We start from the raw sequence: 14,420 nt of genomic DNA, 5'->3' as shown, positions 1-14,420 counted from the left end.
TTAATCGCGATTAAATATTATAATATGTTTGAATATATTTTTACACTATTCAAGGTGGCAAAAAAATCAACTGATCTTTTTTTCGTACCTTCTTTTCCCTTATCTTCTGACCTTCTTACCTTCATTCTTCCTCCCACTTCCCTCCTCAACCATCCTTGTCTCCTTCCTTTCATCCTTCTTTCCTTCCTTCCTCCTTCCTTTCCCTCATTTTCTCTTCTTTGTACATCCTTTCCTTCGATCAGCTCTTTTCCATAATCCCTCCCATTCTGTTTCATTCTTCCTTCCTCCCATACTTCCTGAAAGAAGTTCAAATGTTTTTTATAAGCTATTTTTGGCATACCTTGCAGTATATCCAAAATAGGTAAGATAAGTTTTTAGCCAAAGTTAATGCTAAATATTCGCCTACAATCACTTTTAAATCCAATGTTTTCATCAGTAATGTTGATTTTATATTCACAGCAGTCGTGTTTTTAATGTGTCGAATTGGCCGGCGAGTTCCTTTCTGTCGCGATCCCGCGTCTAGCCCCGCCCACGCGAGGCGTGCGCGGACCACAAATCCAACACACGTTTTGAAGCAGAGAGGCGGGCGGGGGCGCGAAAACGAGGACGGAGAAGCTCCCAACTTGTCCTCCAGCCGGTGCGCCGCCGTCTCTCGTCCCCCCCCCCCCCCCTTCGCCCGCTTGTCCCCCCGAGACCCTCCAACAAGATGCAGGCGGAAGACATTGAGGTCCCTCTGCTCAACAATCTCAACGACAACGGCGACAGGCTGAGGTCGAAAGGCAAAGATGTGTTCAAGGAGCAGCAGAAGGAGTCCGAGGTGGGTACGAGCGAGAGACGTTCGCGTCCGTCGGAAACGGCATAATTTTTTAGGGGGATTTAATTCCCTATCGTGGTTGTTGCTGAGGAGTTTTTTTTTTCGGGACAGCTGCACGACCCTTTCCAAATGGAAGCAGACAGGCATCCTCGAGAGGTTATTTTGGCGCGCGGCTCCTAAAAATAACCCTGGCTCGTAATCCTGCAGCGTTGCTCGACGTGGAGGCTGCAGGTGGCGAAATGTGGCTGCTTGCTGCATGGATGCCATATAATATTGACATTCGTGGATTGGCAACTATCATTTAGCAGGAATAGTTTTATTTTGCGCGGTGTGTGTAATGCTTGCTGGCCTGCATATGTCCGTGACATTTTGACCTAGTCTGAACATTGCAAAGGTCACGTGATTGATTTGATTAAAAATGTATAATGAAGACTAATGGCTAATCCTGCATTGATGTCACATTTTAAATAGCTTCTTGTGTCTCCAATGTTTTGGTACAATTTCCCGTACCTTATATTGCATTTAAATGATCTTCCTTTTATAATTAATTGGTTTAATAAATTGAATGCAATATTTCATTTAAAAATGTAAAATGATTTTACATTTCATAAAAAGGTGTGCATTAAAAAAAACTAAGCACATTTATTTTGATAAAACCTAAAAACCCCCAATTTTTTTTATTTTTAAAATGCACTGTTAAATATTGCTTTAATAAAAAAGATATATATATATATATATAACTAGTCCGTCTGCCATGAGATGGTTCTGGTTCTTTGGTTTAAAACTTAACATAAATTATGAATGGGATGCTAAAAGCTGATATTTTAATTAAAAACTAGAGATTGGCAAGTACTGATACCAGGTATCGATCTTATTGTTCGTCCCTCTCCTAAAAAAAGAAATAAATAATAAAATGAATGTTCCCTCCTGGATGCTGTTACAGCCTCTCTGTCTTTCATCTGCAAGGCCTGTGAAGATTATGCCTCAGGGGCGTACAATATCGCCAAAGCACTTGGCGCCAAAGCACTACATTGATGCTGATCCCGTCATCAACGTGTCGTTATGATCGCCGCTAACCTGTTTTTGTCTTTACTGGAACTCATTTGCATTGCCCGGAGCAGACGGAGGCTCGCTTCCTGTTGCACTGGCTTCACTTTTTTTTTTTTTCTCTACTTCATGCATAGGAAGAACCATTTTTTTTTTTAGCTGCAGCGTTTTTCCACTTTGATATCTTTTTAAAGGCACAATCTGTCGTATGAGCGTGGTTGGTGTTCCAAAACTGCTGTATTGAGTTTTGTGCTCACTCTTAATGACTTCCCTGGCAGAGCTCCATGGAGTCTCCCAACCTGGAGTTTGAATACGGCGACACGGACGCACTCACCGCCGAACTCTCAGGTAACAATTGTTTCTTACATCATCAAGAGTCGGGTGATATTTTGATGTATTTATTTAGAATTCTTTTGGGCGCTTCTTAAATTGGTAATTAAGATTTTTTTTATTAAATTATTCATTTTGTAAAATGGAAAAATACAAATTAGTAACATACCCCCTTTTTTTTTTTTTTTTTGCTGCCTTGTCTACAATTGACCGAGCAGACTGCATATTTCCGTACATATTTCCCCAGACTTGTGTGGCTGACAAGTGTTATGACACACTCGTAAACTAGTGCTCTGCTTGCGTTTGCCTCCGAGCGTAACGTCCTCCCTCGCTCACGTGTGCCTTGTTGTCCTTCCCAGAGCTTTACAGCTACACCGAGGAACCTGAGTTTGCCCTGAACAGAGACTGCTTTGAGGAAGACTTCCGAAGCCATGGTACTGTGTGTCTCTTAATACAAAAAAAAATATATATATTCTAACATGCATGCCGTACTTCCACTTATCCTTTTTAAGCGGATTTGATGTAGGAGCGTGTGCTAGAAACTACTTAGCTTTCATTATTTTATATTTACCGCTAATGAATAATCAGGCATCTGTTCTTACCTTATTTGCAGGCACGTGCACACATAGACGCCTAATGGTGCTCGAGCACCAGCCTCCACTCCCTGAATGCAAAAAATGCCCTTCACCTGGGGCCTTTTTTTTTTGTTCTGAATCAATTTAAAAAAAAAAAAAAAATCTTGTGAGAATTTAATTTCAACAGGGGTGTGTAGACTTTTTAAATCCACTGTCGTGTCACTTCACCTGTAATACGACTTCTAACATCATTACATTTAGGGTAAATCGAAACCCCCAAGGGGTGATATTTAACAGACGTATTTAGAGGAAGTGTCCTTGAAAATGACCTCGAGTGCGTCTTCCGCCGCTCAGCCCGAGGCCGCCGGTGGATCGATCTGAGCGCGGCGGAGCGGCGCACGTACGTGATGCGATTACTGGACGCTCTGGAGGTGACCGACCGGGACAAGAGGCTGAAGGTGGCCCGGGCCATCCTCTACCTCGCTCAAGGTACGCAATGGTGGGGAAGCAACCAAGTGCAAATTTATTTTTGTCAGACATCCGTTTGTTAGTAAAGTTGAATCCGCTGCGCAGGGGTGTTCGACGAATGTGACGGCGAGGGCGACGTGCTTCGCCGGTCCAGGCGCAACGTCTTCCTTCTGTACGACATGGGCATCTTCACGGCCCTGCTGGAGCTTCTCAGCATGGAGATGGAGTGAGTAAGAAGTCCCACGAGAGAGCCGTTCGGATGTCCGGGTGGGAAAAATGTTTTGCGTTGATCACTTTTGCAGTAACAGCCAGGCCTGCAGCAGTGCGGTGAGGAAGCCCGCCATCTCCCTTGCAGACAGCACAGAACTCAGGCGAGGCATCCCACCGATTACCGCGCTCGTTCGTCCATTGCGTCACATTTTTAAGAAGAAAAAAAAATTGCCTCGTCTCTCTCCAGAGTCTTGCTCAGCATCATGTACCTGATGGTGGAGACCATTCGAGTTCAAGCGGAGGACGACGGACCCGATTGGAGAGCGGCCAGGGAGGCCTTCAAGAATGAGCTCGGTGAGTAGGCGGGGTGCGTCGACAGGATCGCGCTTCGCTTCCGATTGCGCTGTCATCGTCTGTGATCCCACTCAGGTGCGCCGCTCTACAATGGCGAGCCTTTTGCGCTGCTTCTCTTCTCCATGGTGACCAAGTTCTGCAGCATGAACGCACCGCATTTCCCCATGAAGAAAGTCCTGCTTCTCTTATGGAAGACCATCCTGGTGAGCACTTTTACACACTCGGGCACGTGCGCACGCAGACCCCTCGTGGTGCTCCGGCACCATCAAGTTTATAATAACGCTGCTAATCGTAGTTCTGCCTCCTCCTCCTCCTCATTTCCCAGTTCACTTTGGGCGGCTTCGAAGAGCTGCAGGAGATGAAGGTGCGGGGCCGCGAGCGTCTCAACCTGCCCCCGCTTCCTGAGGACAGCATCAAGGTGGTGCGGGCCATGCGAGCCGCCTCGCCGCCCGCCTCCGCCATGGAGCTCATCGAGCAGCAGCAGCAGCAGAAGAGAGGGCGGCGCAGTCGCAGGGTACAGAAACGCCCACCTGACAGTGGACACACACGCCCGCACACACACGCACACACACACAGAGTAAATCGAACCCCTGCTTGTTCGCCGATTGTTATTCATGAATTTGCTACGTCGTTTTGTTTTTCCTGTGCAGCCTATCCCCAACAGTTTGTTTCTCCGAAATCCTGTCTAAATAGGAAAGTAGTAATCAGTGTCAAGGCAGTATCGTGGTACCTTGGACTTAGTAATTAAATTTGTTCAGTGGCCATGCTTGCATCTCACATGACTTGTATCTTGAATCAACTTTCACCATTGATATGAATGGGAATGCTGTTAATCCGTTCCAGCCAAAAAAAAAAAAATTGTCACATGGTCCTAATAGGAAAATTATTCAGCAAAATAATTTGCTGTTTGATAGCCTACAGCAACATAATAAATTTCATGAAAAATTTTTTTTATTCCTCTCCCTTATTGCTACATTTATTATATCATGTCACTGTTTTTTTTTTTACTTTATTTGACAATATGCACAAAAAATATAGACAATGCATGTGAAATAAGAGTGAGGAGAAGACACAAGTAATTGATGGCCCTAAAATTGTGACTGTTTTACGATGGAAATATGACAGCACCAGCACGCTATTTCAAACTCACTCAAAAAAAAAAAAAAAAAAAAAGATTTTATACGTTAAAAAACGCACCGGACAGTTGTCCGTTCCACTCACAACCCAGGCTAAAGTTAACTCCTCCCTAGCGTAAAGTGGTGTCAGTCATCTTCCGCTTACTTCCTTGAGACCGTTTAATGACTATATCCTGTTTAAACCGAGCATCATCGAGAACTCCAAAAAAAAATTAAAAATTAAATTCAGCAAATCATTGTGGATAGTTTCCGTACCGGGAAAAAAAAACCACACACACAAATCGGTGAATTCCTGAAAACAAACGGTGAATATGTCAGGAACGTTAGACCCATTTGAACTAACAGCCTAAGCAACATTGTTAACACTAACACATCATACACACTAACCAACCTAACAGTATTTTTGTTTTGTTTTTTTTCATTCTATGAAAGCGATCCTTCTCTAACACCTCCAACAATAAGCGGGCCCAAATGAGGCTCGTCCTCTAATTGCCCTCATGGTGTCTCATTCCTTGTGTCCCCACAGAGTGCCTTTGTTGATAGCTTGGAAGGAGACAGTCCCTTTCCCAAGAAGCAGGTCTTTACCCGGCAATTATTTTTTTTCTTAGTTTTTTTTTTTTTCTGCATTGAGCTTTTCTATTTTGTTGCACTCCATCCCCTCACCTCCGTTTGCCATCCTCGCTCTCCTCTCCTCCCTTTTCTCCTCCTGTGGTTGAAATCACGCCGGGGATGCACCAACACTGAGATCAATTAGCATTTAATTATTTTTTTTTCATTCATTATTAAAGTCGTGTTTCCACTGAGCGGCTCAAGTTGAGTTCAGATCGCCCAAAACTCAGAATTGGACATTCATACATTAAAGAAGCAAAATGTCATTCGATTAGATAGACGAGCATATTTCTTTGAACAAAATTGAAATTCACTCAGAGCGACTAACATTTTTGCAATTTTCCCATGTTATGTGTAAACGCCCCCGAAATATGTCATCTGGATCAGATCTGGATTAGAAAATTTAAAACTGGACTTTAGTGCAAATTGTCAATTTAAAAAAAAATGTCTTCTCTGTAATTATTTTCTTATTTGATTTTTTTTTTTTAAATTGGTCTTCAAATTTATTAAATCCCCTTTAAATTGTTTTTGAAAATTACAATTATCGATTTCATTGGTTTAAATATCAGTCGATGTATTCTTTTATAATTTTTCAGTTTAAGGAACTAACTACATTTGAATAAATGAATAAATGATCAAATTTGTGACGATACTAATTTAATTTTAATTGACTTTTGCAAATTAATTAGAGAAGAGAATACTTGCCTTTAATTACCCCCCCCCCCCCCAAAAAAAAAAAAAAAATCAGGTTGATATTCGCAGTCTTGGTGCAGCTCATGTCATTTTCCTTAAAAGCGTCTTCGTGTCTCATCTCCTTTTCTTCTCCCGCCTTTCCGCGTTCTTTATTCTGCATTTCCATGTAACCCAAATCACCTCATTGTGTCACTCTTTCCTCTTCTTCTTCCTCGTCCACATTTTGAGACGCGGGGGGCTGCCTTGCTGGCTTGTTGTCGTTGACGCCGGTCCCACCGTCCCGTGAAGACAGTCGTAGCGTCCCCGCCCAGCCCACACACCCTCACCGCCACTGCCACTTTGTAGCTATCCCACGATGTCCATCGCATTGGGGGGAAAAAAAATCAAATAAAGACACGGTCGACCTCCCCACATAGCAGGAATGGCTTCTTCATGGAGAATGTGCTCCTCAGCGAGTCCCGCGGGTGGCGCACTAACATTCACAACGCTGACTCATGCCTGATTGCTTGCACTACTGCCACACTCATTCATGATAGCGACACTGCGTCCACGTCAAGCTGTGTCTGTGTGTTTTTTTTGGTACAATGTCTCCTGGTTCCCAAAGTAATTGCGAGTGCATCCACAATTGAGTTGTGTTGGCAGATTTTTCTGTGGGTGTATGCTAAATTGAGTTAGAAATATTTCAAATGGAAACGCAAAGAAATGATATTTCCGTCACTTTTGGATTGCGTCAAATCTCGCTTACCCGCCGAACTGGTAGAAATTTTAAAATGGTGTTTTAGTGGTTCTAAAAAATTCGGACCGACTTTCTGATTAAAGGTTTAGAACTTCCTGTGGTTGATTATTTTATTTTATTTTTTTTTTCTTTTTTACTCAAAATGATATACATTACACGCCATAATGACGTTTTTTTTTTTTACTTTTTTAAAAAAGATGTAAACTTTTTTTAACTTTTTTAACTTCCTGTGGTTGATTTTTTTTTTCTTTTTTACTCAAAATGTTTCCATTACACGCCATAATGACATGATTTTTTTTTTTTACTTTTTAAAAAAAATGCAAACTTTTAACTTTTAACATTTTTAACTTCTTGTGGTTGATTTTTTCCTTTTTTTTTTAAAAAAAAAAACCCTCAAAATGATACACATGACACGGCATAATGATATGATTTTTTTTTTAAATAGATGTTTGCAAATTTTTTGAAAAAAATCTATATTGGATTCTATTTTGATTTATTGAACATTTAAACATTACAAGAGGGGAAAAAATTGAAGAGGAAAAAAATCCTGTTAATACAATGGCTTCACTTTTTCTATATTTTATCTATTTTCTATGAAAATATTTTTAGGTGGATTTTTTTTCTCGTCCCACAAAATGTATTTTTTTTTTAATTTCATAGAAAACCGAAATGTAATGTTTATCGGTGTAATTTGAATATTTTTTCGCCTCATATTTGACTATTTTACAGCTATATTGAAAAATGCATTAAATATACATTTTTACCGCACTTGACCCAGTTAAGCTCTAGCAAGCTATACATGAAATTATATGGCACTATTATCTTCGCTTCGGCTAGCATGAAAACTGAGAATACTCATGCCCTCATGACTCTGCTTGTGCACACATTCCCTATTTGCATGACACAAGACTGTCAACCAAAGTGTTTGGTTTTTCTTTTTCCTCCCGCCTCAGCCGCTGGTCAAACAGGACAGCCTGGACACGTACAACGAGCGGGACCCCTTCAAGAACGACGACGTCCGCGACGAGGAGGAGGACCCCGACGACGGCGACGGCGCCATGGAGGGCGAGGTGGACCCGTTGGACCGCGACGTCATCATCCAGCCGCCGCCCCCGCCGCCTCCTCTGCGGCCCCCCACCGAGAGGGTCAACTTCCCCAAGGGCCTCCCCTGGGCCCCCAAAGTCAGGTTAATGGCGACATTTTTTGAAAGGATTCCGTTGCTTTGAACAAGAATGCTTCCAACGCGGCGAAGACTTTCACGCCCTAAATCGGCTCGTGTGAATATAATATTTTCAGCGATCTTCCCGGCTTGATCTCGAGCAATACGCTCTCTCCACCTGTGTATCTGTGATTGTGTCACTTGCTGCTAGGGTTTTGTTTGCACCTCAAGAAGAATCGAGATCCGTTATTTTAATCAGTACAAAGTCTACTGGCTACTTAAAATATATATTTTTTAAATGTATTCATTTTAAAAAAACTGGTTGACTATTATAATGAGATGAGAATGACATAAAATGTCTTTCATGAAATAAATTTTAAATAACTATATGCGTAAGTAATACAATAAAAATATGGTTAAAGCAATAATAATATATATATATATGTTATTAAAATAAATAAATTTATTTAATTTATTTAATTTATTTTAATTTTAATTTATTTTAGTGGGGCGCGCTGTGCTCCCCAAAAATGTCAACATGACGCACCGTGAGTGTCTCTTGCGTACCTGCAGGGAGAAGGACATCGAGCACTTCCTGGAGACCAGTCGGAACAAGTTCATCGGCTTCACCCTCGGAAAGTCAGTAAAATATTCCATCGCCTGCAATCCATGGATTGCCAATGCCAATTTTTTGGCTGCCTATTGTGTTCCAGTGACACGGAGACCCTCGTAGGCTTACCTCGACCCATCCACGAGAGTGTAAAGACTCTTAAACAGGTGCGTGAGGGACAAATATGTTATTCGCTTTCTTTCCTCTGGTTCAGACTTTTAACTCATTCTCTGCCATCTCGGGAAGAATGAAAGCACTATTTCGACTTCTATATCCGTCAATGGCAGTGAATGAGTTAAATAGGGCGATTGTCTGCGAGCTTGAACTTAAACGTGGCTGTCTATAATTTCCTTTGTAATTTCCCAAGAATTTTGTCGCTCTCTTTCCTGCAGCACAAATACGTGTCCATCGCCGAAGTGCAGATGAAACGCGAGGACGAGCTCCAACAGTGTCCGCTGAGCTTGGTGAGTTTCCTCATAAATGGTTTCCTCCCGCTTGTCATTATACCCTCTAAAATGTCATCTCCCATTTTCACCGACTTCTACGAAGGGTGAGGAGGAGTGGGAAGAGACGCCTGCGGAGATGCTCTACCTGGGCATGCTTCCAAACCTTTCGCAATACGTGGTGAGTGAGAAATCGAAAGGCATGAAGTGATCCAAGTGGGGCAACTCGGTGACGTCGTGGTTGGCATGCTTGCCTCATAGTTTGATTTTTTTTAATTATTTTTATTCCTTTCTGTTTTAGATCGCCCTCCTGAAGCTGCTCTTGGCCGCCGCACCGACCTCCAAAGCCAAAACGGACTCCATCAACATCCTCGCCGACGTGCTGCCTGAAGAGATGCCGTAAGTGCAGCTGGTGTGATGTAGTTTATTTTGAATATCAATAATAAAGAATTCTCATTTTTAATGTTCCTCTTTCTAATGGCCCTGAAGATCATTAATCTACAAATTATTTAATCCATAAAAACAAATAAAATTTTCATGTAAAATAATACATTTTACATGTACATTTTAATTGTATTTTTTTTAACAATAAATCAATAAAACATTTATTGCCATATGTTTTGAAAAGTGAAACATGTAAATAGTTAATTTTACGAATACGTTTTAATTTTATTATTTACTTTAACTCAGTGGCCCCATTTTTTAATGAGGGAAATTTTAAACTAAAGTTGGGGAAAAAATGCTTCAAACCTGTCTGTAAAATATGTTGAGTACTTTATTTTACAAATAAAATGAAATAATTACATTTTTAATTTATTCTCAATTTACTTGAACTAAAAAAAATTCAATGCCTTTATAAATTAGATGTCTATTTTTTATGCTAAATACATCCCAAAAAACATTTTAATGAGCTGCATAAACAAATTTAATTGACCAATGTTTGAAAGAAAAATGCAAAAATGTACATGTAGCTCATTTCAATAATAAAATAGCAATCATTGGAATTTGTTGTACATTTTTATTAAATATCAATAAATCAACAATTTCTTCCATGAAATACACAACTGAAATTTACATGGGAAATTGTTCATTTTACTGTTTATTATTCGCAATGTATCAAAAAAAAATCATGATTTAATGAGATCAATGCAAATGAAGAATTCTCTGCATTTAACATAATTAATTTGAGCAACAAAATACAAGCAATACGGCAGAACTGTTGGCCGTCTTCAAATTGCGATATTGTAATCGACACGCCCGAAAGCCTTAACACGTTTGCGTTTCCTTTCAGAATAACGGTCCTCCAAAGCATGAAGCTGGGCATTGATGTCAACCGGCACAAAGAAATCATCGTCAAGGCCATCTCGGCCCTGCTGCTGCTCCTCCTCAAACACTTGAAACTCAACCACGTCTACCAGGTTCCGCCCACACCCACGCTTGCGCTCCCCTCCCACTCCAAAGCGTGACATTTTCCAACCTCTCTTTCATCCATTCCACCGTCAAACCTGACTTTACTTTCATCCTCCGTTACCTCCTTTTAGACTTCATTTCAATTTTTCCTGAGATCCTGCTACACCAGCAGACCAAAAAAAATGACATGAACACCTGCATCTTTTTGGTGACTATCTAATAAGATATAAAGTCACTTTTTTTCTCCGATTATTGGACATGTCAGTATACAAAAAGCGTAGCTCAATTTGGTTGCTAGGAGTAAACGTTTTTTTTTTTTTTTTAAATATTCTTCCCTCTAAAGTTGAAGTTATATCGCCCTCTACTGGCAGGCAGAGACTGCGCAGCCCCTTCCGCAGTTTTAGAGTCGCGAAATATGATGTCAAAATTAGCCGTACTTCTTCCTCCTCCAGTTTGAGATTGTCTCGCAGCATCTGGTGTTTGCCAACTGCATCCCTCTCATCCTCAAGTTCTTCAACCAGAACATCATGTCTTATATCAGCGCCAAAAACAGGTAGGCCAAATGTTATATGTATTTTATTTTTTTTTAAATCCTACTTGGTTCTCGCTAGACTTTTATTTGTCTCGTATCTACTTGTGAAATGTGAATGCTTCCATGCAAATTGTAAAAGAACATAAGTGTTTTCTATTCAGTATATGTGCGTTGGACTTTCCCCACTGCGCCGTCCACGAAATGCCTGAGCTCACCGCCGAGAGCCTGGTGAGTCCAAACAGCTCGAGCCGGATTGCGTGAAGCTCTTTAAAAAAAAAAAAAAAAAAAAAGTTACTTTATTGTGTTGTTTGTCGTGTTATCAGGAGGCCGGAGACAACAACCAGTTCTGTTGGCGGAATCTCTTCTCTTGTATCAACCTGCTGAGAATCCTCAACAAGCTGACCAAGTGGAAACACTCTCGGACCATGGTAAAATATTATGGGGTGTTTTCGTTTCCCGATATAAAACATGCGCCTTGCCGCATCAGATGCTGGTGGTCTTCAAGTCAGCACCCATCCTGAAGCGAGCTCTCAAGGTCAAGCAGGCCATGATGCAACTGTACGTGCTCAAGCTGCTCAAAATCCAGACCAAGTATTTGGGCCGCCAGTGGAGGAAGAGCAACATGAAGACCATGTCGGCCATCTACCAGAAGGTCCGCCACCGGCTCAATGACGACTGGGCCTACGGGAACGGTATGGCTTCTCACACAGACGCAAAGCTGGCATAAAGATTTGGAGAGAAAAAAAATCGGCACTGTCGCTTTAAGAAAAACACACTGGTCCCTGGACTTGTTAACAACACTTTATGAGGTTAATAGGGACTAATTGTGGAAATGATGGTGCTTGTCTATGCGCCTGGATGGTTATTATATCCGCGGGAAATACAACACAACGTCCTACGGTTGGGATGTTGTTGCCATAGCAACAGGGGGAGGGGATGTTTCGCGGTCACCAGCCCTCGTGTTCTCATTTTTAAAAATGATGATGATTGTTATCATAATCAACCACTGATTTGATTAAAAACCTTTTTGGGTATTTTTATTTTTTTAAATTTTATTTACAATAAATCAACAATTGCGTGAGTTATGTTTGGTGTCATTTTATTTAAAACTTATGGAAATTGAAAATGGGGGTGGGGAAAAAAGACATTTATTTTAATACTATACCATATACTATATTTTGGTCGAAACACAAATTTAATTCCATTTATTTATTTTATTATTTATTAAATTAAATTATAATGTTTATTATTTTATTATTATATTATAATTATTAATTAATAATAAAATATTTATTATATTAATTTGTATTATTTTATTATTATATTATAATTACTAATTAATTAAAACATTTATTTATTTATTTTGAATTTCAAAATCTGGAAAAAAATAAAAAGGAAAATAAGGACAAAAAATTCAATAACGTGTATCTAACTTCAATCAAACCCACCCCCTCCCTTTCGTATTGTATTTGACACTAACGACGACGATGTCCACCTGGTCCAGATATCGACGCGCGCCCTTGGGACTTCCAGGCGGAGGAATGCGCCCTTCGCGAGAGCATCGAGAAGTTCAACAGCCGCCGCTACGACAAGAACCGCAACGGCGACTTTGCGCCCGTGGACAACTGCCTGCAAAGTGTGCTCGGCCAGCGTGTGGACCTCCCCGACGACTTCCACTACAGCTACGAGATGTGGCTGGAGAGGGAGGTGTTCTCGCAGCCCATCGAGTGGGAGGGCCTCCTGGTGGAGCCGTGACGCGGGAGTCGGGGGGGAGCGCGCAAAACACGCGCCCACGCCTACTGTGAACGCACACGGACGAGGCGGCCATGAACTGAGGTAGCAGTTCCTGAGAACGGGGGTTCTCGAGCTAACGGTAGCTTTGGGGTAAAACATTCAATTATTATTTTGAGCTTTTATAAAAAGCATACCTGCTTCCCGGGGACCAATGCACCAATTAAACATAATAAAGCAATTAGTCCTTCCTACCTTAGCTTTCGGCCAATTAATGATATAAGGACAAAATGTTACTTTTTATCATTTTGAAAACGTGGGTGCTGGTTTGACCCCCCCAACTTGTGTGGTGAACATTATATTTTAAGGATGTACGTTTCTCGTACATAATGTCTTCACAAAATGTGTTTGTTTCTCGATTTAGATTTTAAAATGATTTTTTTTTTTTTTTTTTGGGCGGGTTTTTATGTGGGGGTGGATTTGATAGTCAACAGCATATCCAGGATGTCATCATTTTAAAGACGAGCAACATGGTGGTTACCAACCTCACCACAAAAAAAAATGTCACAAAATGTATATTGAAATGATCATCACGGCACAATTTATTTTCCAGTAAACAACTGCACAAAAAAAAAAAACACTTCCAGAGCTCGCAGTTGCCTTCACAAGCACATTGTCGCCTCAATATTTTATTTTTATGTATTTTTTTAGAAATGTTCTCTACCTGACCTGCCAACTACACAAGCTTCAAGGCTTTTGTGTGTACAGAGCACAAACTCTGAAAAAATCGTCGCAATGTTTGATGTCAGATTAGGAGATTCAGTTTTGTTCCCCTTCACAAATGTGCATTGCACCTCTCATTTTTTTTAACAATGTGTTTATTTCATTGTCTCTGAATAATAATATACATGTAGAATCTCAGGTTTACACGGATACAATATTGCAAAGGTTTTATCACTCTTAGCTCCTGTACTTGCACATTCTTGTACTGAACTAATCCCTCACTTTGTTACAGTTGTGCCAAACAATTGAGTGGCGTTTTAGCTTTCTCACTCACGCCTTCATTTGTCATGCTGTTTTAAAATGCCAAATGTTATTTATTTTCTACTTCAAAGTTGTACAGTCTATGAAATTAGACCTTTTATTGTATCAATTGGAGTCTTTCAAATGTGTTAATGGTTATTTATATCCATGACGTATGTGCAATTACGGATCAGAGGAGGTTTTATTCGTGATATAAATACATAACATGACAGTTGCATATTAAAGAATGGAGGGGGAAAAATTGCATCTGACTGATTTTTGTCGATTTGCAGTGTCTGTGGTGTGGTGGGCAATAGTTCTCCTCATAACGTTCTGCAGTGTATGTGATCTAACAACACGGACGAGAAAATAACTTGGTTCTGGAAAGTGCTTGAGTTTTGCGAAATGGTCCAGAAAAGTAACATATTGCTCGCTGTTTTGTCTAGTTTGTGAACTCGGCAACAACACGATTTGTGGTTGCCGAAGTTACACCAATATAATTACTAATATATACTTTGATCGTACTTTTACATATTTTCG

The 14,420-nt window shown here is 40.6% G+C and overlaps 1 protein-coding gene across 1 annotated transcript; it reads left to right on the top strand.

Annotated features, from left to right (window-relative positions):
- The first annotated feature begins 284 nt into the window (after window positions 1-284).
- Window positions 285-14,145, top strand: strip2 (striatin interacting protein 2). The gene is given in 22 exon segments (XM_088284037.1): window positions 285-817; window positions 2,140-2,209; window positions 2,551-2,625; window positions 3,121-3,255; window positions 3,340-3,460; window positions 3,537-3,605; window positions 3,692-3,798; window positions 3,874-4,001; window positions 4,124-4,312; window positions 5,461-5,511; window positions 7,926-8,158; window positions 8,705-8,770; window positions 8,845-8,908; window positions 9,134-9,205; window positions 9,291-9,365; window positions 9,486-9,583; window positions 10,476-10,602; window positions 11,047-11,147; window positions 11,288-11,354; window positions 11,450-11,593; window positions 11,596-11,818; window positions 12,631-14,145. Coding segments are annotated over 22 exon segments (2,577 nt in total). The 5' UTR covers window positions 285-706; the 3' UTR covers window positions 12,882-14,145.
- The last annotated feature ends 275 nt before the right edge of the window (window positions 14,146-14,420 follow it).

Source organism: Idiotropiscis lumnitzeri, chromosome 2 (genome assembly GCF_059441095.1).
Source record: "Idiotropiscis lumnitzeri isolate Australia: NSW breed Sydney's pygmy pipehorse chromosome 2, RoL_Ilum_1.0, whole genome shotgun sequence".
NCBI classification, from domain to species: domain Eukaryota; kingdom Metazoa; phylum Chordata; class Actinopteri; order Syngnathiformes; family Syngnathidae; genus Idiotropiscis; species Idiotropiscis lumnitzeri.
This window is presented reverse-complemented; position numbering and strand designations above follow the sequence as displayed.